The sequence below is a fragment of the Oncorhynchus nerka genome, linkage group LG5 (assembly GCF_034236695.1).
Source record: "Oncorhynchus nerka isolate Pitt River linkage group LG5, Oner_Uvic_2.0, whole genome shotgun sequence".
NCBI lineage: Eukaryota > Metazoa > Chordata > Actinopteri > Salmoniformes > Salmonidae > Oncorhynchus > Oncorhynchus nerka.
Genome location: NC_088400.1, coordinates 50,057,196 through 50,081,073, shown reverse-complemented (window position 1 = coordinate 50,081,073; position 23,878 = coordinate 50,057,196). Strand labels below are relative to the sequence as shown.

The window sequence follows — 23,878 nt, the reverse complement described above, 5'->3', positions numbered from 1 at the left end:
GTTTTGAAGGCACGAGTTCCCCTCAGTCGCTGAAGAAGATCCTATCGCTGTCGGAGGAGGCCAGCGAGCGTCACAAGCGTCAGACGGAGGACACGGTGTCTAATGCCTCCTCGCAGCTCTCCTCCCCTCCCACCTCCCCCCAGAGCTCGCCCAGGAAGGGTAATAATCCCTTCAATTCAACCTCAGCCCAGTCCCCCTCACCCATGCTGACACCTAGTGGTCATAGAGGGGAACTACTTGTTCAGTCTCCTGTGATGTCGTGTTGATATAGCAACAGTTACTCAAGGTTTTTGGGGGCTATGGGACATGACTCATGCAAATGGAAAGTTGTGTTTTACTTGTGGAGTTACATTAAAAGACACACGCCACAACTAGGGCTGGGCGATATGACCTAAAAATCATATCTCCGTTTTTTTTCAAACTGATGGCGATTCGCAATATATATTTAGATTCTCTTTGTGTTCTCTAAATGAGCGTTGTCGTACAATTAAAGGTCAAATACACTGCATTTCAATAAGCTAATTAATTGAGGCCTTGTAAAGTTATACCTAGGCTAAATATAAGCCTTCCACAATCATAAGACCAACTAATAATGTATTATTTTATCAGAATAGTTTAGCCTGCTTTTTTGATGTTGCAATAATCACTGATCTGGCGATCAAGTCTATCTACTGTATGAAAATGCCCTTTTTTGTTACAAATTTAACTAGAATCATACATAGCGCTCATTCACTAATAATGTCTAACTTCTTAATAGCAGGCATTAGGCTATAGAAAATAAACACCGGTCTCATCAACAATCTCTCTAGGCACTAACAATCTCTCTAGGCACTAACAATCTCTCTAGGCACTAACAATCTCTCTAGGCACTAACAATCTCTCTAGGCACTAACAATCTCTCTAGGCACTAACAATCTCTCTAGGCACTAACAATCTCTAGGCACTAGGCACTAACAATCTCTAGGCACTAGGCACTAACAATCTCTAGGCACTAGGCACTAACAATCTCTCTAGGCACTAACAATCTCTCTAGGCACTAGCCAGCTAATCTTTGTGTTTCAAGTTTAGCCAACTTGGATCGACAGTATTTGCTCGCTAACAAGGTTGAGCAGTTGACTTGTTATGAACACACCCTTCTGTCCGTCTTGAGCTGGTTTGAACAGCATGCAAGCCTGTCCACTTTGTTCGGATGTTGAAATGAAGTGGCCTACCTTATTTTCTCAGAATGAGAATGAGTTGCCAATTCCTTATATTTCCTTTTATATAATTGTTCTTAAATGCTTATTGCACATTTATAGAACACAGATTAGACGGCTCATAACAGTCTTTGGCTAAAATGCTGCTAGCGGTAGGTGGGACCCAAATGTGACAAACTGAACATTCATTTTCCAGAATCAATGTTCATTGATACTCTTGTTTTAGTAGTGTCTGCTCTGCGCGCAATTTAAATAGTTGAGAGGTAAAAAGGGTGTCGTTAGAAAAGTTATCTTCTCTATTGCAGTAAAAAATAATGTCTCAATTTGTTTGTTCATATGACCGATTCTGTTGGACCAAACCTCCAAATGCAAATAGCTAGTTGAAACCGCTTGTCAGATCGGAAGATGTGATCTCTGAACTCTGTTGGTGGGAGAGAAAGTGGCAGGGGCTTGGTGTGTGTGTGTGTGTGCAAACCGTAAAGGATGAGGCGAAACAACCTCTCACTAAAATCGGACCAAAATAAGGCCAATACGTTTTTCTGGGTTTATTTTGTACCTAAGCGTTGGACCCTCCTTCCCGCCTTTGGGACAACGACTCCCATTTTTTAGGGTGGAGACATGAGCATCACGCCATTCTATACAGATCTCTGGTGTAAATGGGAAAGGTGCACAGAGGAGTGAAAGACACGAGACCAAATACAGCATGAGAACAAGCGGACATAAATGCTCATGAATACGAAAAAGAACAAAACAAAAGATTCTTGCGATACAGAATATCGCAAAAAAAAAAAAAAAAACACACATTCGGATGAATCAAATGAATTGGATATATCGCCAAGCCCTAACCACAACACTAAACTATCCCTTAGCCAAGCCATTCTTAGAGAGCGCCTAGTTCTACGCTGGTCCATATTGGAATGCCCCTACCTCCCATTCTAACTACCTCACCCCTTTCATACTGTGTTGCTGTCCTGTGTCCTGTCTGTGTGTGACGGTCTCTTTGCCTTGCTGCACGTAGGGCTCGGGACACTGAAGGGCCAAAGTGTCCGGAAGGTTACCTTTACCAGTAAACAGACAGGTAAACTAAGCCCGGCTCTAAACCTAGACAGACGCTGCTGACCTAGAACACATACTGGAGTTCCCCGTATGATACCCCCCCCTTATACATGCAGGGTATTAGTTGTTCAATTCCAACCAAGTCTTAAATTATGACTAATATTGCAACGTTTTCGATGAGGCAACAAATCAGAGTCGTGTTCATTAGGCACCAAATGGAAGAAAAGAGAAAAATGAACACGACCCAGTTGATCTTACAAAGAGGAACTGGTTGGAACCTGTATATATAGGGGGGGGGGGGGGGCTTGTGTCGTCCCGCTCGTGTTAGTAGCTAAGTTGCTGCTGTTATGTCTCGTTGTAGTACGGCAGTTGCTTCAGAAGATGGAGTGCTCAGTTGCTGCTGCTTCACCGACATCCACTACTCCACTTGATAGTGGAGTGTGCTTAGAAGCCAGTAGAAGACCTTCGGTCCACCGGGGGGGAAAACTAATGCACTCGTTATTGGATGGGTTTCAGAGACTGTCTTGACGCTCGGCCGCCGGACTTAGAATAGCACTTCATTTTCTGAATGGTAGCTGGAGGTTGGTTTGCCCAGTGATTTAATGCCGTTTTTGATGACTGGTGCGCAAAGTGGGAGAGGAAGTTGATAGGATTTATGACTCTGAGATGGGGTTTCTTGATGTGTGTGAATGGAATTTCTTTGTAATATCAGTCATTGTGACTCCAGGCTAAAGGTGTGAGGATCTTCGTTTTTTGGGGGATTGGGTCGCTGCCCCAAGCACGTTCTGAGGTTTGTTATAGAGTTAGGTCTTGCTGTGTATTTCTCCTATCCTTTTCTTAGGCTAGTGATTCTAGGTGGGTAGTGGGATCTTTGAATATTATTTTGATCATGACTCGAGGGTGTTCAAGTTTTGCGTTCAATGGTGTGCTGAGTGAAGGTGGTGATTTGAGAGGTTAGACGTTTTGTTTTCCAGGTGCAGATAGAAAGATACGTTTCTTGTAGTGAGCCTATGTGTTCTCTCATTATGCCTGCTGTTAATCCATGCTAGGAGGTTCTGAATGTTTCAACCCTCTGAACACAACCCCATGGACAAGTAGATTGGAATCCGTAAGTTAATTTTAACCACCCCCCTCCTCTCTCCAGGCTACCCAAGAACGGGAGACACCTACTCGGACTCGGGTCACAGCGAGATTTCGTCGCGCTCCAGCCTGGTCAGCAACTCCTCCTTCGACATGGCCCAGGAGGAGAGGAGGGGGCTCAGGCACTCAGGAGGGGTGGGAGACCCCCACGCTGGAGGGGTGCGTCTGGAGAGGAGGGCTACGACCGACCCTGATCAGTACAGCCTCGGGTATGAATCAATGCTGCCAATTTACAGTTACAGCGATGAGTTTAATTTCAAAAGTTGAAAACGGAAGATTTCTCATCCCAGCCCTTTATTTCTCTACCTGTGTTGTCGATGAATGGCGAAACCATTATAAAGGTGTAGCTTGTCTCTTATCCCCTTCCCATACAGTTCCTACTCGTCCATGCAGGACTGCCGGGGCCTGTATGCCTGCGCCATGGTGCTCTCCTCCCCCAGCTCAGAGGAGTTGACCCAGGACCAAGGGGACCGTGTCTCCCTGGACGCCGCCGATAGCGGCCGCGGCTCCTGGACCTCTTGCTCCTCGGGCTCCCATGACAACATCCAGACCATGCAGCAGGGACGTAGCTGGGAGACCCTGGCCTTTGGACCGGGGGGTGTCATCGGCGGGAGCATTGGTGTCCACCCACCCGGGGGGCCTGAAGCATTACTAGGGGGCACCGCTGGACTGTGGGCGTCCCAGGCTAGAGGTAGCTGGGCATCGGCCTCTTCATCTTCCTCTGCGGCGTACTGGGGCGAGGACTCCGAGGGCGACACGGGCACGATTAAACGGCGAGGCGGGAAGGACGTGAACACCGACCCGGAGACGAGTAGTATCACATCGATGGGGTCCGACGAGGCCAAGCAGCACGGAAGGCCTTCGCCATCACCCATCACTGCCGGAAACAAGGGCCTTATCAGTGAGTTGACCGCTGAACCTTATCTGTTCTGTTGATGGATGGGTTTAGTTGCCCTCATAGGTGCATGTTCATGTTCCTCAACAAATAAACATTTAATGTTATGGTGTCCATACCTGATCCTTAACAAATAAACAGTTTTGTGGTGAAAGGGCTGATTTTAGAATGTTCTGAAAATACCAAACCTTCCTCACATATGTATGCATTCATGCCTTTTACGATTTGCATGCATCTTTGGAGCGAAGTACATGTCTGCTGACTCATGTCCACGTGAAGATCTCCATGCCAACACGTTTTCTGGGAGGTGTGTGTGGCGCAGATGCGTGAAGTATTAATTCCAATTAACTCCACCATCTTTCACCCCCCCTTCAGCGCGAAAGGAGAGCCGGTACCGCGAGCCCCCTCCAACCCCGCCGGGCTACACTGCCCTGACAATCTCTGACTTCAGCGAAGGGCAGACGCAGTCGCCGCCCACAGCCCCGGCCCACTCCGGCCGCCGCCCGCCCGATTACACCACGGCCCTGCAGCGCTCGCGCATGGTCACCCAGTCGCCTGACTCCCATCACCACCACCAGGCCCAACAACATGCCAAGCGCCAAGGGCTCCACCGCACCCGCTCGCCAGGCGAGGAGGAAGAGCCTGAGGAGGAAGAGGAGGGTGAGTCCTTGTCTCCCAAACTAGTCGCTCTGAGGAAGACAGTGGCACACACAACACCAGAGACAACCAGGCCATGAGATGAGTGTACGGGTTACAGGGCAGGTCCCCCTCAGGCTGAGGTAAATGACTGATTTATACAAATGATAACCTGCATGCCCACCAGGAACAACACAGACTTGAACCACTATCCCCCATAACCACCACAAGCCTAGTACGGTCCCAAATTTGTTTGTGCCGTCTTGCTCATTCCCCATAGGAGTTGGCATTGAGGAGATGTCAAGACAGCACAAACAGATCTCGGACCAGGCTAGCACAAACCCACCATGGCATCTCATGTGCATGAAGTCATCATGCTTGGACCAAAGCTTACCAAGCTCACCAGGCATTAGCGACATTTTGCTCCTCACTCTCTCTACTGTCTCTCACGTCACAAGTAGTGTCGAATGGCATTCATCTGCGGGCACGGTTGTGTTGACGATGCTTGCACACATGCATCTCCATCCCTGGCAGTGTTTTTCACACTTTTTGCACTTAACATTGCTGTTTGTAGCCAATATGCATATTGTTCAGTTTGGATAGTTGTTATGATACGGTAAGTTCACATAGAGGACAGTTAGTGATGTTTTTTGTGGGGGTTTCTGCTTCTGTGATGCTTTTACAGGACTTTGCAAAAAAAAATATATATATTTTTGTTTCTCTTTCTCTCTCGCCAGAGGATGAGCAGGTATCAGCAGTCTGAGAACGGTCTTCTGCTGGATGTCCTTTGCAGTGACTTGAAGTCCCTTCCATGGGGGCGGAACAAGAGAGACTGACTTGATTGATTGATGGACAGACCAATCCAGTACGTACGTGCCTGCCTCCTCTTCCGGACTCTCCGTCATTGGTGGACTCCTCTGCTCGTATTTCCCCCCCCCCCTCGCCTTAAAGCATCATGGGGGGTTGAATGACCCTGCATGCAACAAAAAAAATACTGTGAAGAAGAAGATGGAGAGATGGAAAAAGAAAGACACAAAATGCCTGGCACTTTGGGGGAATAAAGAACGGTTTTGCTGAAGAAAAAAAAACGGCTACGTGCGGCAACCACGTACACACACACACACACACACAGCTGTCATGGAACAGCTTTCCAAGACTAACCCCCTATCCCAACCCCACCTCGCTTTACACACACAGTATCATGACGTGTTGAGCTTTGTCTGCACTTTTTAATTTTCTACTTTATAAAACGAGAACAAAATGGACAATGACGATGGAGGGAAAAAAAAAACATTTGATCAATTTTTGAACTTTCTTCTAGGTTTTAGAGGTCTTCTTTCCAGAACTATTGCACTCGGGGGGAGGGGGGCTAAAAGTGGCTATACCCAAGTCTCATATCCCTGTGTGGACTCTGAAAAACAGATCTGTCAATCTTAAGAGTTTTATTCCACAATGACAGTATTATCTTGTCCATTCACATATCCTAATGGTGGCTCAACCCCCACTGCTAACTGGACAGTCACAGTGAGAGAAATAAGTTGGGGTGACCAATATGTCATTTGGGGGGACCCACATGCACGTTCATAATCTAATGTTCTGACACACACTGGGCAAGTCTGGCTTCAGCACTTCTCAGTACAACTTTAGGTTTTAGTGCAACCCTCCATTCCTAACCCTGACCTGGATATCTTGTCTATTTCCGATATGGCCAGCCACATCTTCAGTTCTAGATCATATACGATATGTGGCAGGTTGTGTGGATCATAGCAGTGACCCAACTAGGGAGTCAGTCTGGCTATTTGATATCCATGTTTTAACCTAGGTCATCTGGTGACTTATATTAATTCTGTATTTAGACAACATTTTAAAGGACAACTACAGGAGATTTTTCTTGGCTTAGTCTTGTCCCTAATGGGTGATGTTGTGATGTTAAAAGATAAGCACAAAGGGTATTTATACCCGATTGGCAAATCAACCACCTCTGGGAACGTGTTTTTAGTTATGCATCCCAAAGGCATGTCGAGGCTTAAATACTATACAGGTGAATGGAGTCTCATGCCTTTCAGCGGTGCTGCATAACCAAACGCTTTCCCTGGGTTCTGTCAACCATTTAAAGTAACTGTCCAGTGGAAATCTAACTTTAAATACTTCCTATTCTGTTAACTCATGCCCAAATAATGTTGACTCATCCTATCCTCGTATTTGTCGCCAAACATTAATTGGAGAAACACTTTTTTTTGTTTTAAACATATCAAACAGACCATTTAAAAAAATGCTTGCTATTTCATCATAGAGAATGATGTGCTGGCCAATCAGCGGTCTACTTGCATGAATATGTTTTATGACAGGTATACGCCCACACCATTGGGGTACGCCCACACCATTCCAACAACAACAAGCTGCTTTTCTTTTTTTGTTGTGGAAAGGAAAACGATTTCACTCAGTGTAATTATTATAGGTCATATTTCATAGAAATCTGGAAACGAAACACTGGACAGTTAATTTTTTAGACGGAACTAGAATACACCTCTCCTACCTTGCCATCGGCAACATCCTCCTCTTCATCGAAAAGTCCTCCCCTGTTACAGGCATCAAGATCAATGGATTTGTATATTACCAGGCAATGCTAAGCATAGAGCAACCTGTTTTCCACCATTTCTTAACACCATCGCAATTGACTGAAGAAAATGATTGAATATGTTTGTTTTGACTCCGGTGGGGAAGTTACCTAGATGAAAGAATTCACTTTGAAGGCTGCCAATCAGAATTAGTGTCACTTTTTTGTTTTTCTTTTCACTGAGTTGTGCTGATCACATTGATCAGTAGTTAGAAACAATAGACTGAGAAGGAGAAGGGAAAAAAAACAAGTGCTGTGTTTTTCACTGTGGGCTGTTACTACACTATTTCTGTCCATTTTTAATATTTTCATGGCCGCCGATAGATTGTCAATCATGGGTTTTAATACAGTGGTGACACGCATCATCATTCACTCTTTCAGCTCTGAAGATCATGTGGATATTAGCAGGCCAAGGCCTATTTGGAAAAACAAAGACGTTGCACAACATTGTACAAGCATAAAGATAATTGTAGTAGGTAGAACTGCTACTCCGTTTTGATGTGTGATGTCAAGTGAGAAGTGTACATTTAGCTGGTGATTTTTCTCATACTTTCTTCTACTACTTTGACCTGTATGTCTTTTAAAAAGACAATCGGTGGAGTATGTTTCGGTTGTTTTTTTTTTTTTTTGTATTTTTAATACAATAATTGTAAATATTGGTTATATTTTTGTTGAAATGTACTATGTTTATGCCTCAACATCCAGTTTGTATGAAGCTGGGAAATCAATAAATACTACAAAAGTTATCAAATCATAGTGCATTTAAACCTCTTTTTTTCCCCTGCATTTTCAGGTTTCCTCTTTTGAATATTGTTCCTTTCCAAGACCTAACCTACACACCATCAAGTGTTTGCACAAAATAAGACAAGGCAGTGACTTGAAATGTGTAACTCTCACACTTTTATAACCGACAGCGGTGTGTGCCAGAAATAATTATATATTTATTTGTACCTTTTTCACGTTTATTTTGAATAGTTATGAAGACTATTAATGTGACAGCAATGTAAGGTGTAGTTAACCATGTTTTCTACATGAGAGAATGTGTTTTATGTTCACTGATCATATTTCTTACCAAAGATATATATTTTTTTAAACACCTTACAAACTTTTCAGAACCCAAGTTGTTCATGGCCATTGACTGGAGCCTGGCCTTTAGCAATGTAATATGTGTGAGGCTTCTTGAAGACCCCTTGTTTCTTTGCGTTAAGAGTACCTTCAGACCTTGCATTAGACATGGGTTGAATGTTTTCCACTGTGAATGAAGACACTCTGCGGTGAGAGCCAAGTAGATAGCCTACCAAGTCTCTGGTGTGATACAGTGTAAAGAAATCACATGATGATAATCCATACTGTAGGCCCATGCCCAATCCCTCTTTCAATTGGAAAAGAGGCAGAGAAGAAATATCATTGCTACAGTAAACCATTAGTTGATGGAAATGCCCACTTATCAACACTGCTATAAAGCGACAAGCTGCAGAACAGCACCAGGGCAGAAGAGATCCAGAAGCATGCATGAGTTGACTAGACAGCCGGAGTCTAAATAGAGGGTCTCTAAGCCCCTCGTGCAGCGGGAAGGCTCCAACATGTGCATCCTTCCTCCCTGTATGACCTAAGTGAAGCCAATGCGGCAGCTCAGGGTGCAAATAGCTCACAACACATCAGCACAAGGAAGGAAGACTCCGAGATGCTGCTCCTTCCTCACCGCGCACTCGTCCTCCATCCTCCCTGTGTGCTCGTCATCTTTCCTGACGATGTGACCTGAGTGAAGCCAGTGCGAGTAGCTCATTAGACATCAACACAGGCTAGGAACGCTCCAAAATGCTGCTCAGTCTTCCCTGTAATGCTCACGTCATGTCAATACAGGATAGGAAGGTTCCATGATGCTCCTCCATCTTCCCTATGTGACATGAGTGAAGCCAACGCAACTGCTAAGGTTAGAAGTAGCTCACTACCCGTCAACACGTGGAAGGAAGGCTCCAATATGCTGCTTCTTCCTCCCTTCTCCTGAGGCCGTGTCTAGACTTGACAGTATGTGCAGTTTATTTTTTTGTATTCTGATCATGGAATTCAGCTTTTGTGTTCACATCATGGAATTCATGCATTTACGTCTACATTTAAATGTTTCCACCATTTCCACGTTGTGTCCATTCCTGCGCTATATTCAGATGCCAGTATGCGTTCTACAAACAGTGGAATAGGCTAAATATGATAACGAAACAGCTGATGGTAGCGGCTACTACCTGTAGCCAGAGCAACGCTAAAGCGATTGCAAACGAGTTCGCAATAACTAGACAAATCTTTTTCTAAATTTTAACTAGCTGGCTAGCATTTATGAGTCCAGCAGACACGTTCTCCACACGCTAGGAACGTATTTCCTCCTTTATAATGAAAACGGTGCTTCTCGGTCCCAAAACACATGTTTTCTGGAGACTTGTGGGAGGAGAGCTGATGACGTCGCCAATTTTATTCGCTTTCGGTAACCTGATTGCGTCCAGACTGAGAATAAATCTGCACACCACAATGCTTCCCTGACCATGTCCTGAAGTGGTCTGACCGATCTGAACACAATTGGACCACAAAGGAACTTGTGGGTCTCGATCTGTGTTTTCTATGCAAGCTCCGTATTCAGATAGAAGCTAAACTACACAACTCACTGTGTGCGCAATAATACTGGTTAACAGGATTTTCTAATGACTACCCAATCTCTGTACCCCACAAATACAATTGTCTTTAAGGTCCCTCTAACACTCCAAATCCATAGCCTACTGAACATTGCAGACATTTGAGGGATATTTTAAATGAACCCTTATTGCCTACCAGGGCTGTGCCCAATAATTCCAATTAAATTCTTGACTTTGAATTGAATTTTAATTGTAGTAAACAGGATACAGAATTTGAAATAAGGAAATATAATTGAATTCAGTGAAATTCAATTAAATGCAAATACATCTTGTGTAATCTATACAAATATACGTCTTGTACACAAAAGATCAAATGTTGTTATATTCATATTTGATTTTTGAAACAATTCATTTTGAAGACAAACTCTTAAAATGATTATTCTAAGTTATTATATTTCATGAATCACTTACATTTTGTCCATTATGGGGAAAATACTACATTTCCCAGAATGAATTAGTTTAACTCTCAAGTTGACCCTAAAGTCTTCAAGAAGAAGCCAAACAAGTGAAATGGTTGGTGGACATATAATTGGCTATTCAAAGCACTGAAGTTAAAGGAGTGTATATGAGCATTGTTCCCAGAGAGAAATTGATACACTCCATGACCAAAAGTCATGACCTGCTCAAACATCTCATTCCTAATCATGGGCATTAATATGGAGTTGGTTCCCCCTTTGCTGCTATAACAGCCTCCACTCTACTATTGTTCGGTGGTCTGGGGAAATGCATCATCTAGTGAAGTTAGGAGGCTGCAGAATGCACAGAATAAAGCAGCAAGGATTGTTTTAAGGCGGAGCTATGGTTCTTCTGTTGCAGTCATGCAGTGTTCTTGGTTGGTCATCAATCGACAAGATAATTGAAAAAAAACATGCTTATCTTATTTTATAATATACATCATTTAAAACGGCCAAGTTCTATTCACAATGGTATTCAGTTGAGAAGAGACAGACATTCCGTAAATACTAAGAATAGATTGTCCACCATCTATGCGTTATCCAGACAGAAAAAAGAAATGGGCAAAAGAACATTTCGATTTAGAGCGATAAAGAAATGGAATAAATTAACTGAGCAAACTAGAAACCTTTCAATATATAAGTTTAATCATGATTTAAAAACAATTTAAATATAGTATATAGAAATGTTGTGGGACTATAGTAGATGAAGAATCAATATTTTAGATGAAGTATTTATTGGGTCATTATGCTAGTGTATTATGTATGTTCGTAATAGTGTGTTATATGTGAAAGTGTGTTTGTATTATAAATTGTATTTTAATGTTAAGGACTCTTGGAAGATTAGTCCAAATGGGGACTAAAAGAGATCCTAATAAAATCATCTGGGAAGGCTTTCCACTAGATGTTGGAACATTGCTGTCGGGACTTGCTTCCATTCAGCCACGAGCGTTAGTTAGGTCGGGCACTGATGTTGGGCAATTAAGCCTGGCTCGCAGTCGACATTTCAGTTCATCCCAAAGGTGTCTGATGGGGTTGAGGTCAGGGCTCTGTGCAGGCCAGTCAAGTTCTTCCACACCGATCTCGACAAACCATTTCTGTATGGACCTCTCTTTGTGCACAGGGGTATTGTCATGCTGAAACGGGAAAGGGCCTTCCCCAAATTGTTGCCACAAAGTTGGATGCACAGAATCGTCTAGAATGTCATTGTTAGCTGTAGTATTATGATTTCCTTTCACTGGAACTACATGGCCAAGCCCGAACCATGTAAAACAGCCCCAGACCATTAATCCTCCTCAACCAAACTTTACAGTTTGCACTACACATTAAGGCAGGTAGCGTTCTCCTGGCATCCGCCAAACCCAAATTCGTCCGTCTAACTGTGAAGCGTGATTCATCAGTCCACTGCTCCAGAGTCCAGTGGCGGTGAGCTTTACACCACTCCAGCTGACGCTTGGCATTACACATGGTGATCTTAGGCTTGTGTGCGGCTGCTCGGCCATGGGAAAACCCATTTTATGAAGCTCCTGACTAACAGGTATTTTGCTGATGTTGCTTCCAGAGGCAGTTTGGAACGCGGTAGTGAGTGTTGCAACTGAGGACAGACTATTTTTAAGCACGATGCTCAATGAAACTCATGTTCTATGACTGAGCTGAATTAAATTCGACTTCCTGTCACTCAAACTCATATTCAAGTTCTACATCTTCTAGGGTGTGGCCAAATCAATTTGAATTTCATCTCAATTGGAGTCGATTCCAAAATTCTGAATTGAGCACAACCAGGTCACCTACATGTCAGAGAGATGCAGCACCTTCAGAAAGTATTTTGTTGTGTTTCAGCCTGAATTTAAAATAATTAATTGAATTAAGATGTTGTGTCACTAATCTACACACAATACCCCATAATGTCAAAGTGGAATTTGTTATTAGTCATAATAAATAAATGTAAAAAATATATATATTATGTAATCTGAAATGTCTTGAGTCAGTAAGTATTCAACCCCTCTGTTATGGTAAGCCTAAATAAGGTCAGGAGTAATAATTTGCTTAAAATGTCAATAGGTTGCATGAACTCACTATGTGTGCAATAACCGCAGGGCTGTCCAGAGGGTGGTGCGCTGTCCAACGCAGGCCACAGGACACCGACAGCACCCGATGTCACAGGAAGGACAAAAAGATCATCAAGGACAACAACCACCCAAGCTTCTGCCCGTTCACCCCGCTATCATCCAGAAGGCGAGGTCAGTACAGGTCCATCAAAGCTGGGACCGAGAGACTGAAAAACAGCTTCTATCTCAAGGCCATCAGACTGTTAAATAGCCATCACTAGCACATTAGAGGCTGCTGCCTATATACATAGACTTGACATCACTGGCTACTTTAATAAATGGAACACAAGTCACTTTAATAATGTTAGCATATTTTGCATTACTCATCTCATATTTATATACTGTATTCTATCCTATTCTATTGTATCTTAGTCTATGCCACTCTGACATTGCGCGTTAGTATTTATATTCTTAATTCCATTCCTTTACTTTAGATTGTGTGTGTTGTTAGATATTACTTGTTAGATATTACTGCAATTTTGGAGCTAGAAACACAATTGTTTCGATACACCTGCAATAACATCTGCTAAACACATGTATGTGACAAATAAAATGTGATTTGTGTTTTCGATTCGTTTTTATAATAGTGGTTAACATTATTTTGGAATGACTAGCCCATCTCTGTACCCCACACATAGAATTACACTACCGTTTAAACGTTTGGGATCATTTAGAAATGTCCTTGTTTTTGAAAGAAAAGCACTTTTTTTTTGTCCATTAAAATAACATAAAATTGATCAGAAATACAGTGTAGACATTGTTAATGTTGTAAGTCACTATTGTAGCTGGAAATTGGTGATTTAAAAAAAATGGCATATCTACATAGGTGTACAGAGGCCCATTATCAGCAACCATCACTCCTGTGTTCCAATGGCCCGTTGTGTTAACTAATACAAGTTTATCATTTTAAAAGGCTATTTGATCATTAGGAAACCCTTTTGCAATTATGATAGCACATCTGAAAACTGCTGTGCTAATTAAAGAAGCAATACAACTGGCCTCCTTTAGACTAGATGAGTATCTGGAGCATCAGCATTTGTGGGTTCAAACCAGAAGAGTGGCTCAAACCAGAAGAGAAAGAGTGGGAGGCCCCGGTGCACAACTAAGCATGAGGACAAGTACATTAGTGTCTAGTTTGAGGAACAGACGTCTCACAAGTCCTCAACTGGCAGCTTCATTAAATAGTACCCGCGAAACACCAGTCTCAACGTCAACAGTGAAGAGGCAGAGTTGCAAAGAAAAAGCCATATCTCAGACTGGCCAATAAAAATAAAAGATGGGCAAAAGAACACAGACACTGGACAGAGGAAGATTGGAAAGAACTTATGGACAGACAAATCTACGTTTGAGGTGTTCGGATCACAAAGAAGAACATTCGTGAGACGACGAAAAAATGAAAAGATGCTGGAGGCGTGCTTGACGCCATCTGTCAAGCATGGTGGAGGCAATGTGATGGTCTGGAATTGCTTTGGTGGTGGTCAAATTGGAGATTTGTTCAGGGTAAAAGGGATGTTGAAGAATGAAGGCTATCACTCCATTTTGCAACACTGGGCCATAACCTGTGGACGGCGCTTAACTGGAGGCAATATCCTCCTACATCAGGACAATGACCCAAAGCACAGCTCCAAAGAAACAATTTTAAGCCTTGAGACAATTGAGACATGGATTGTGTATGTGTGCCCATTCAGAGTGTGAATAGGCAAGACAAAATATTTAAATGCCTTTGAATGGGGTATGGTAGTGGGTGCCAAGCACACTCGTTCGTGTCAAAACACTCAACAGTGTGTGTATCAAGAATGGTTCACCATCCAAAGGACATCCAGTCAACTTGACACGACTGTGGGAAGCATTGGAGTCAACATGCACCAGCATCCCTGTGGAACGCTTTCAATACCTTGCAGAGTCTTTCCCCCTGATCAATTTAGGCGGTTCTAAGGGCAAAACAGGGGGATAAACATTGAATAGTCTCATTTATAATTTCACTGGTTTAGTTTGCTGGTCAGCTAGGCTACTTAAAAAGTGTGCGTTTGTGATACAGTATATTGTTATGCATTAAACCTACTGTAACAAAGTGTGCACTCCTTTGTGAGTTTTCGTAATGAAACCTTCTGAATTACAGAGGTGTTTTCAGCACCAGGAAATTCGCCAGCAGGACCACCCGTAGTCTCTAATACCCGCTGTTTAGCCGCGCCGCCCTTACAGCACCACACACCACACCGAAGGTGCAGACCATCATATGAACATGAACAATTGAGAATTATATAATAATACCTGAAATATCGATGTGCACAACTACCATGTCTATTCATACAATTTCCTCATAACTAATTGGAGTGAGAAATGCATTGAGTGTAGTAATTGTTCACTAAAAGCCAACCCAATTGGTTAGGTTGTCCTCCTTTTAAAATTCCATGTCTCCCCTTTGTTTTCCAGGCATTCTAAACCTTCCAAATTCGACCTCATATAATTCATTCACGAACCATGGAGGGATTCTACTTAGTGGTATAGGAAGTTCAAAAAGTTGCTTCTGTAAATGGTGGTGTCATGCACAAGGGGGCACTGTTTTCTAAAGAATCGAACAGCACATCAGCAGCAGACATTCAGATTCGTCTTAGACTCCACTCCCTCTTTCTGGTTTAATGACGAGTTTGGATTGAAGCTCTGTTGTAGCAAAATCCCAATACATTCAGTGGTGGAAAAAGTTCCCAACAACAACATAAGTAAAAGTAAAGATAACTTATTAGAAAATGACTAAAGTGAAAGTCACCCAGTAAAATACCACTTGAGTAAAAGTCTATAACTATTTGGTTTTAAATATACTTAAGTATCAATAGTAAATGTAATTGCCAAAATATACTTAAGTATCAAAAGTATGAGTATAAATCATTTAAAATTCATTATTATGCAAACCAGATTGCACCATTTAAATTGTTTTATTTTCTTTGCAGATCGCCAGGGGCACACTCCAACACTCAGACATCTTTACAAATGAAGCGCTGGTGTTTAGTGAGTCTGCCAGATCAGAGGCAGTAGGGATGACCAGGGATGTTCTCTTGATAAGTGTGTGAATTTGACCATTGTCCTGTCCTTCGAAGCATTCAAAATGTAACGAGAACTTTTGGGTGTCAGGGAAAATGTATGGAGTAAAAAGTATGTAGTGAAGTAAAAGTTGTCAAAAATATAAATATTATAATATGGTATATAACATGGTGCTTGCCTACGGAGCTGTGAGGGGAACGGCACCTCAGTACCTCCAGGCTCTGATCAGGCCCTACACCCAAACAAGGGCACTGCGTTCATCCACCTCTGGCCTGCTCGCCTCCCTACCACTGAGGAAGTACAGTTCCCGCGCAGCCCAGTCAAAACTGTTCGCGGCTCTGGCCCCCCAATGGTGGAACAAACTCCCTCACGACGCCAGGACAGCGGAGTCAATCACCACCTTCCGGAGACACCTGAAACCCCACCTCTTTCAGGAATACCTAGGATAGGATAAAGTAATCCTTCTCACCCCCCCTTAAAAGATTTAGATGCACTATTGTAAAGTGGCTGTTCCACTGGATGTCTTAAGGTGAACGCACCAATTTGTAAGTCGCTCTGGATAAGAGCGTCTGCTAAATGACTTAAATGTAAATGTAAATGTTATAAGTAAAGTACGGATACCCCAAAAAACGACTTAAGTTGTTCTTTTAAAGTATTTTTACTTAGGTACTTTACACCACTGAATACATTACAAACATAGCTTTTAGTGAAGCTCTTCAACACCTGCTCAAAAGCATTATAGAACTGAAAATCCAGAACTTATAGTGTCATTCATTTTGATCTGATAATACTACTCATAGGCTTCTTGTTGTTTTCTTCTTCAATAGATTCGATTTACACACTGCTATAGGCTACTATAGCTATTACCATGCTATTCTGACTACTTTTGAGTAAATGTTTCTGTCATTCTGTGAGTTTAAACAGACAGAGATACTCTATCTAGGGAGTGTCACTATGGAGAATACCAGCTTGGCTCGAGGGCTTAGTCATTCTGACTGCTCTCCCCTTGTTTCAGTCACCCTGTAGCTCTAAACTAGACATTCCTATTCCACATTAATAAAACATGCTAGATAGAGGGGGAATCAAGGCTTTCACAGTGGAAAAGCCTCAGTCTGACACACACAGACACACACACACACACTCCATGTCAAATTAGTTCATGTTCCGCCGATGATGAGCGCCAGTGGGCCTTTTTCGGCCTTCTGTACCCACAGAACTCGTGGAGGTGTCAGTCCAGGAAGTGCATAAGTCTACGTATGTAGTAGTCTAGTGTGGTGTGGGCTACAGTGAGTGAACAGCATCAACCCTTTTGACTTGGAATGTTGTGGACATACTCTACAAGCAGTATCATATGAGTACTGCAGCAACTTCAAATTTAATTTGAAAATATTATTTTGGGTTTGTACTCATTGTCCTTGATCTTAACCTCCAGTTTGTTTTGATATTGTGGTAAACCATCATTTTTCAGTTCCTTTAAAAGTTTGAAATTCCAGAGAACCTTTTCAGGTTACAGTAAATGGAAAATGCATCATCATTCTTCTTTGTCCATTTGAAAATCTGCCTTTAGATACAATGTACAACTTGAGCTACACTTAGGTTCGATCCTGGCTGTATCCATGAAGGACAACATAACAAAGACCTGCAGTTGAAGTCGGAAGTTTACATACACTTAAATTGGAGACATTAAAACTCATTTTTCAACCACTCCACAAATTTCTTGTTAACAAACTATAATTTTGGCAAGTCGGTTAGGACATCTACTTTGTGCATGACACAAGTAACTTTTCCAACAATTGTTTACAGACAGATTATTTCCCTTATTCACGGTATCACAATTCCAGTGGGTCAGAAGTTTACATTCACTAAGTTGACTGTGCCTTTAAACAGCTTGGAAAATTCCAGAAAATGATGTCATGGCTTTAGAAGCTTCTGATAGGCTATTTGACATGATTTGAGTCAATTGGAGGTTTACCTGTGGACATATTTCAAGGCCTACCATCAAACTCAGTGCCTCTTTGCTTGACATCATTGGAAAAATCAAAAGAAATCAGCCAAGACCTCAGAAATAAAATTGTTGACCTCCACAAGTCTGGTTCATCCTTAGGAGCAATTGCCAAATGCCTGAAGGTACCACGTTCAATTATACAAACAATAGTACGCAAGTATAAATACCATGGGACCACGCAGGCGTCATATCGCTCAGGAAGGAGACACGTTCTGTCTCCTAGAGATTAATTTACTTTGGTGCGAAAAGTGCAAATCAATCCCAGAACAACAGCAAAGAACCTTGTGAAGATGCTGGAGGAAACGGGTACAAAAGTATCTATATCCACAGTAAAACGAGTCCTATATCAACATAACCTGAAAGGCCGCTCAGCAAGGAAGAAGCCACTGCTCCAAAACCACAATTAAAAAAGCCAGCCTACGGTTTGCAACTGCACATGGAGACAAAGATCGTACTTTTTGGAGAAAAGTCCTCTGGTTTGATAAAACACAAATAGAACTGTTTGGCCATAATGACCATCGTTATGTTTGGAGGTAAAGCTGAAGAACACCATCCCAACTGTGAAGCACGGGGGTAGCAGCATCATGTTGTGGGTGTGCTTTGCTGCAGGAGGTGCACTTCACAAAATAGATGTCATCATGATGTAGGAAAACAATGTGTATATATATTGGAGCAACATCTGATGACAGCAGTCAGGAAGTTAAAGCTTGGTTGCAATTGGGTCTTCCAAATGGACAATGACCGTAGGCATACTTCCAAAGTTGTGGCAAAATGGCTTAAGGACAACAAAGTCAAGGTATTGGAGTGGCCATCTTAAAGCCTCGACCTCAATCCCATAGAAAATTTGTCGGCAGAACTGAAAAAGTGTGTGTGAAGCAAGGAGGCCTACAAACCTGAGAGTTACTCCAGCTCTGTCAGGAGGAATGGTCCAAAATTCACTCAACTTATTGTGGGGAGCTTGTGGAAGGCTACCCGAAACGTTTGACCCAAGTTCAACAATTGAAAGGCAATGCTACCAAATACCGAATGAGTATATGTAAACTTCTGACCCACTGGGAATGTGATGAAAGAAATAAAAAATGAAATAAATCATTCCCTCTACTATTATTCTGACATTTCACATTCTTAAAATAAAGTGGTGATCCTAACTGACCTAAAACAGGGAATTTTTACTAGGATTAAATGTCAGGAATAGTGAAAAACTGAGTTTAAATGTATTTGGCTAAGGTGTTTGTTAACTTCTGACTTCAACTGTATATGCTGGCATTGGAGCGTGGATTGATGATGTTCCTTTCTGTTTGCAGAAACATTCCAAAACTACATTACATTTACATTTAAGTCATTTAGCAGACGCTCTTATCCAGAGCGACTTACAAATTGGTGCGTTCACCTTAAGACATCCAGTGGAACAGCCACTTTACAATAGTGCATCTAAATCTTTTAAGGGGGGTGAGAAGGATTACTTTATCCTATCCTAGGTATTCCTGAAAGAGGTGGGGTTTCAGGTGTCTCCGGAAGGTGGTGATTGACTCCGCTGTCCTGGCGTCGTGAGGGAGTTTGTTCCACCATTGGGGGGCCAGAGCAGCGAACAGTTTTGACTGGGCTGCGCGGGAACTGTACTTCCTCAGTGGTAGGGAGGCGAGCAGGCCAGAGGTGGATGAACGCAGTGCCCTTGTTTGGGTGTAGGGCCTGATCAGAGCCTGGAGGTACTGAGGTGCCGTTCCCCTCACAGCTCCGTAGGCAAGCACCATGGTCTTGTAGCGGATGCGAGCTTCAACTGGAAGCCAGTGGAGAGAGCGGAGGAGCGGGGTGACGTGAGAGAACTTGGGAAGGTTGAACACCAGACGGGCTGCGGCGTTCTGGATGAGTTGTAGGGGTTTAATGGCACAGGCAGGGAGCCCAGCCAACAGCGAGTTGCAGTAATCCAGACGGGAGATGACAAGTGCCTGGATTAGGACCTAAGCGGTGCATCTGTTGGTTTTGTATCCTGTTCTATATTTGAATGTGAAGGACAGTGTTTAATTCCACCTTCATTCCTCAATAGGGAATACAACGCCACATCTTGAACATTCACTACTATTTGAAAGTTTGGGGTTAAATAGTACCTGTAAACACCAATCTCAACTTCAACAGTGAAGAGGTGACCCCCGGATGCTGGCCTTCTAGGCAGAATTACAAAGAAAAGCCATATCACAGACTGGCCAATAAAAAGAAAAGATTAAGATGGGCAAAAGAACACAGACACTGGACAGAGGAACTCTGCCTAGAAGACCAGCATCCCGGAGTCGCCTCTTCACTGTTGACGTTGAGACTGGTGTTTTGTGGGTACTGTTTAATAAAGCTGCCAGTTGATGGCTTGTGAGTTGTCTGTTTCTCAAACTAGACACACTAATGTACTTGTCCTCTTGCTCAGTTGTGCACCGGGGCCTTCCACTCCTCTTTCTATTCTGTTTAGAGACACTGGCTGATGACATCTATTTTGTGTTGTTCTGTGAAGGGAGTAGTACACAGTGCTGTACGAGATCTTCAGTTTCTTGGCAATTTCTCACATTGAATAGCCTTCATTTCTCAGACCAATAATAGACCGATGAGTTTCAGAAGAAAGTTCTTTGTTTCTGGCCATTTTGAGCCTGTAATTGAACCCACAAATGCTGATTCTCCAGATACTCAACTAGTCTAAAGAAGGCCAGTTTTATTGCTTCTTTAATCAGGACAACAGTTTTCAGATGTGCTAACATAATTGCAAAAGGGTTTTCTTATGATCAATTAGCCTTTTAAAAGTATAAACTTGGATTAGCTAACACATCGTGCCACTGGAACACAGCAGTGATGGTTGCTGATAATGGGCCTCTGTACACCTATGTAGATATTCCATTCAAAATCACCCATTTCCAGCTACAATAGTCATTTACAACATTAACAATGTCTACACTGTATTTCTGATCAATTTTATGTTATTTTAATGGACATAAAATTGGATTTTTTTCTAAAACAAGGACATTTCTAAGTGATCCCAAACTGTTTTAATGGTAATGTATGTTGTTCTCAAACGCAACGGTTAAGATTTGTAGTGCCCTCGTGTTTTCCTTCTATAGCCTTTGTAACAATCTCAATGTTACTCTCCATTGTGGGGTTGAATGATAGTCTCCATAATAACACTGGCTGTAGCAGCTTGCTAGTTATTATGTGGCCAAATGAATGAGATTTGGCTCCATCAAGTCTTCAAAGGGGATGTGATTCCATTTAATCACAGTGTGACACTAATAAACATGATATCCTACCTAAGGTCTTGCTTCAAACCCAGCCTTTGATGTTCGTGACACACAGGCTGCCAAACAAACAACTTGTTTCGTCCCTATCCCCATGCCTCTGTCTTTGTTGTCACACGGCCAGCCCATTTCATTTCATCCATGGTTGTGTCCGGGGACTATGGCATTGAGTGAGTGTGCTTGCGTGTGTTTGTGACTTGATTGTGGGCCCTAGTACAGTAGCTGTTGTGGCAATTGTGTCAGACAGTGGAGTGTGTTGAAGGAGAGTGTGTGTCTGTGATAGAGTTGGTACATAATGGGAGCTAATCAGGATTGGGTGTGTGGAGAGTAGGAAGTGAATAACAGGGGCCAGATTAAGAGATGGAAAGGGAGGAGACACTCTGGGGAAGAGTGAGCAGTACGTGTATCTGATGTGTGTGCCCGTGAGTTTGTGAGAGATGGGCTCTGTCTGTCTCTCTATCTGGCAAAGTCTATTTAGTCAGCAATTAAAAAACTTTCTCCACTCCTCCAACCCCTGTGTCGGGTTTCCCAGTAGCAATGTTCAAGGAAACATTATGAATATATACAGTAGACGGAACTCTTTTGTTTCAGACTGTTGGGAGTAAATAAGGGGAGGTGATGTCGGGAAATAGGTGTTTGGGTTTAGATTTCTCTTAAACTCTATATCCAAGGACAATGTGTGTTCTATTTGAAAACATGGACGCTGTTGGTTTATCATTCTGGCTGTAGCTCTTGTCTTGTATCCGTTGGAGACAGCCTTGTAAAATTGACAGAATGAATATAACAAAGTATATTGCACCTCAACCCAAACATCTGTTGTGTAAAATTACTACATTCTTAACAGTCTTAATGACGTGTTCTGTTTGTTTTCGGTGGATGGCTGTTCCAGGTAATGAAGACCCATCTAAAAAGCTGTTTCAGGTCATTCAACAGGAGGGTATAATTTTGCTTATGTTATGGCCATTGGCAATAGATGGATAGAGCCCTATATACAAGATCACGTGTTTCAACGAGTCCTTATTGGCGAGAAGGGCTTACCAAGGCAAAACTTCCAAAAAGGACTCATTTGAGGCAGAAAGGAGCTGGAGCAGAAAGGAGCCATTGTCTTTTAGCTCACTTGAATCCATTGTACAGGATGCGAACAGGTGACTGACGTTTCAATGTCAAGCTGACGTCTTCCTCAGAGTCCTTGATGGTGCTTAGCACAGAACTATCGGTGGCCTATTTTCTAACCGCACTCCTTTCAGTCCCCTGTGTATGATACAATATGAATCTTATATATATCAAGAGATTTCTCCTTAGGCACTTCTGTCAGCATCTTTAAAATTTCCTAACGTGATACATGAGTCCCACATGTATTTTGACGGAACATTTTGCAACCCCAGCCGTTGTTTCCTAGGCAACATGTAGAACTTTGAATACCATTGCCATCTATTGCACGTGAACACGTTTTAACAATTCAATATGAACCCAATGCAATCCCGGTTTTGCTCTTACTTGGGTACAGGGCATGATGTATTCAGAAAGACCGCATACAGTACACCTACCCACTTTCCACGTGTAGTGTGTACTCCCCACCAAAGGGATGCGCTGTTTCCCAGTAAATATTGTCTGGGTGAATATTCAGTCCCTTTGCCAGCACGCCTTATCATGAAGCACCAGACATCCACATTACTATGCAGTGCAATGGCCAGTTGTGTGTGTAAACCCCGGGCTCTTGCATTGTCGACTGTGTTCAATGGGCATACTCTGGGCAGTATTATGGGGGGATGTCTGGGAGCCGTTCATGCTAAATTGGATGAAGACGGCAGCACTGGAGCTGAGGAGAGCTGAGAGTGGAGATGTCACGTCCCTTTCACCAGGATCTGTCTGAAGGCCAAATAGAGAAAGAATGCAGTCATGGCATGTTAAAGTATGCTACAAAGACAGGGTATGGTGGCTACAAGGCTACATCCAGGTGCTTACTAGTTCAGTTTTATGTGACTGACAAGGGCAGTGAATGTGTTATATACCCAAAGCGTTACTTGATTTGTAGTGTCGTTTGAGAGTAAAGTTAAAATGTTCAAATCGAGTAGCTGATTTGGATCTAGGTGCAGAGATAGACTTGATGTGTAATACGTCATTGTAATTAGTGGCAAAGCTGGACAATGCGACAGCAAAATAACAATCGTCGTCACCATCATCATCTCCACCATCACCACCACCTTTACCCTCCTCCTCATCGTTATCCTCAAAGCTAGTAAGTATATCCTGGTACATTGTTTAATTGCAAAATTGTAATTACTTCGCCACTACGGCCTATTTATTGCCTTACCTCCCTAATCTTACCTCATTTGCACACACTGTATATAGATTTTTTGCACACACTGTATATAGATTATTGACTGTATGTTTTGTTTATTCCATGTGTAACTCTGTGTTGTTGTTTGTGTCGCACTGCTTTGCTTTATCTTGGCCAGGTCGCAGTTGTAAATGAGAACTTGTTCTCAACTGGCCTACCTGGTTAAATAAAGGTGAAATAATACAAATAAATAAACGGTCTGAAGGCACCCTTAGCGGCGTTGGTAGAAAGCGGACGTTTCTGGCTTTCAGGGATACAGTATTTTCCACCTAACTTTTCCCTTGAAAAAAATGGAAGTGGGGACTCCGCTCAGGCATCTTTCTACGCCTGCTGCATGAGGTTAGTCTGAAGGTGCAGACAACAAGAAGGCTGCAGGCAGATTCATTCCCATTCTGTTTCTCTCTCACATACACCCTCTCTCCACCCCGCTCTCTGACTGAAGT

The 23,878-nt window shown here is 42.7% G+C and overlaps 1 protein-coding gene across 12 annotated transcripts in view; it reads left to right on the top strand.

The window, feature by feature from the left end:
- The window catches only part of LOC115129556 (rap guanine nucleotide exchange factor 2), a 146,922-nt gene extending 138,631 nt beyond the window's left edge, over window positions 1–8,291 (top strand). For 8 of the 12 annotated variants that reach the window (XM_029660029.2, XM_029660021.2, XM_029660020.2 and 5 more), the window contains 6 exons: window positions 10–159; window positions 2,215–2,274; window positions 3,397–3,601; window positions 3,767–4,293; window positions 4,663–5,066; window positions 5,661–8,291. In XM_029660029.2, coding sequence (XP_029515889.2) covers window positions 10–159; window positions 2,215–2,274; window positions 3,397–3,601; window positions 3,767–4,293; window positions 4,663–5,024 — 1,304 coding nt within the window. In that variant the 3' untranslated portion in view covers window positions 5,025–5,066; window positions 5,661–8,291. The remainder of the gene's footprint in view (window positions 1–9; window positions 160–2,214; window positions 2,275–3,396; window positions 3,602–3,766; window positions 4,294–4,662; window positions 5,067–5,660) is intronic. The other 4 variants (XM_029660027.2, XM_029660026.2, XM_029660025.2 and 1 more) reach the window with 2 other exon arrangements.
- The last annotated feature ends 15,587 nt before the right edge of the window (window positions 8,292–23,878 follow it).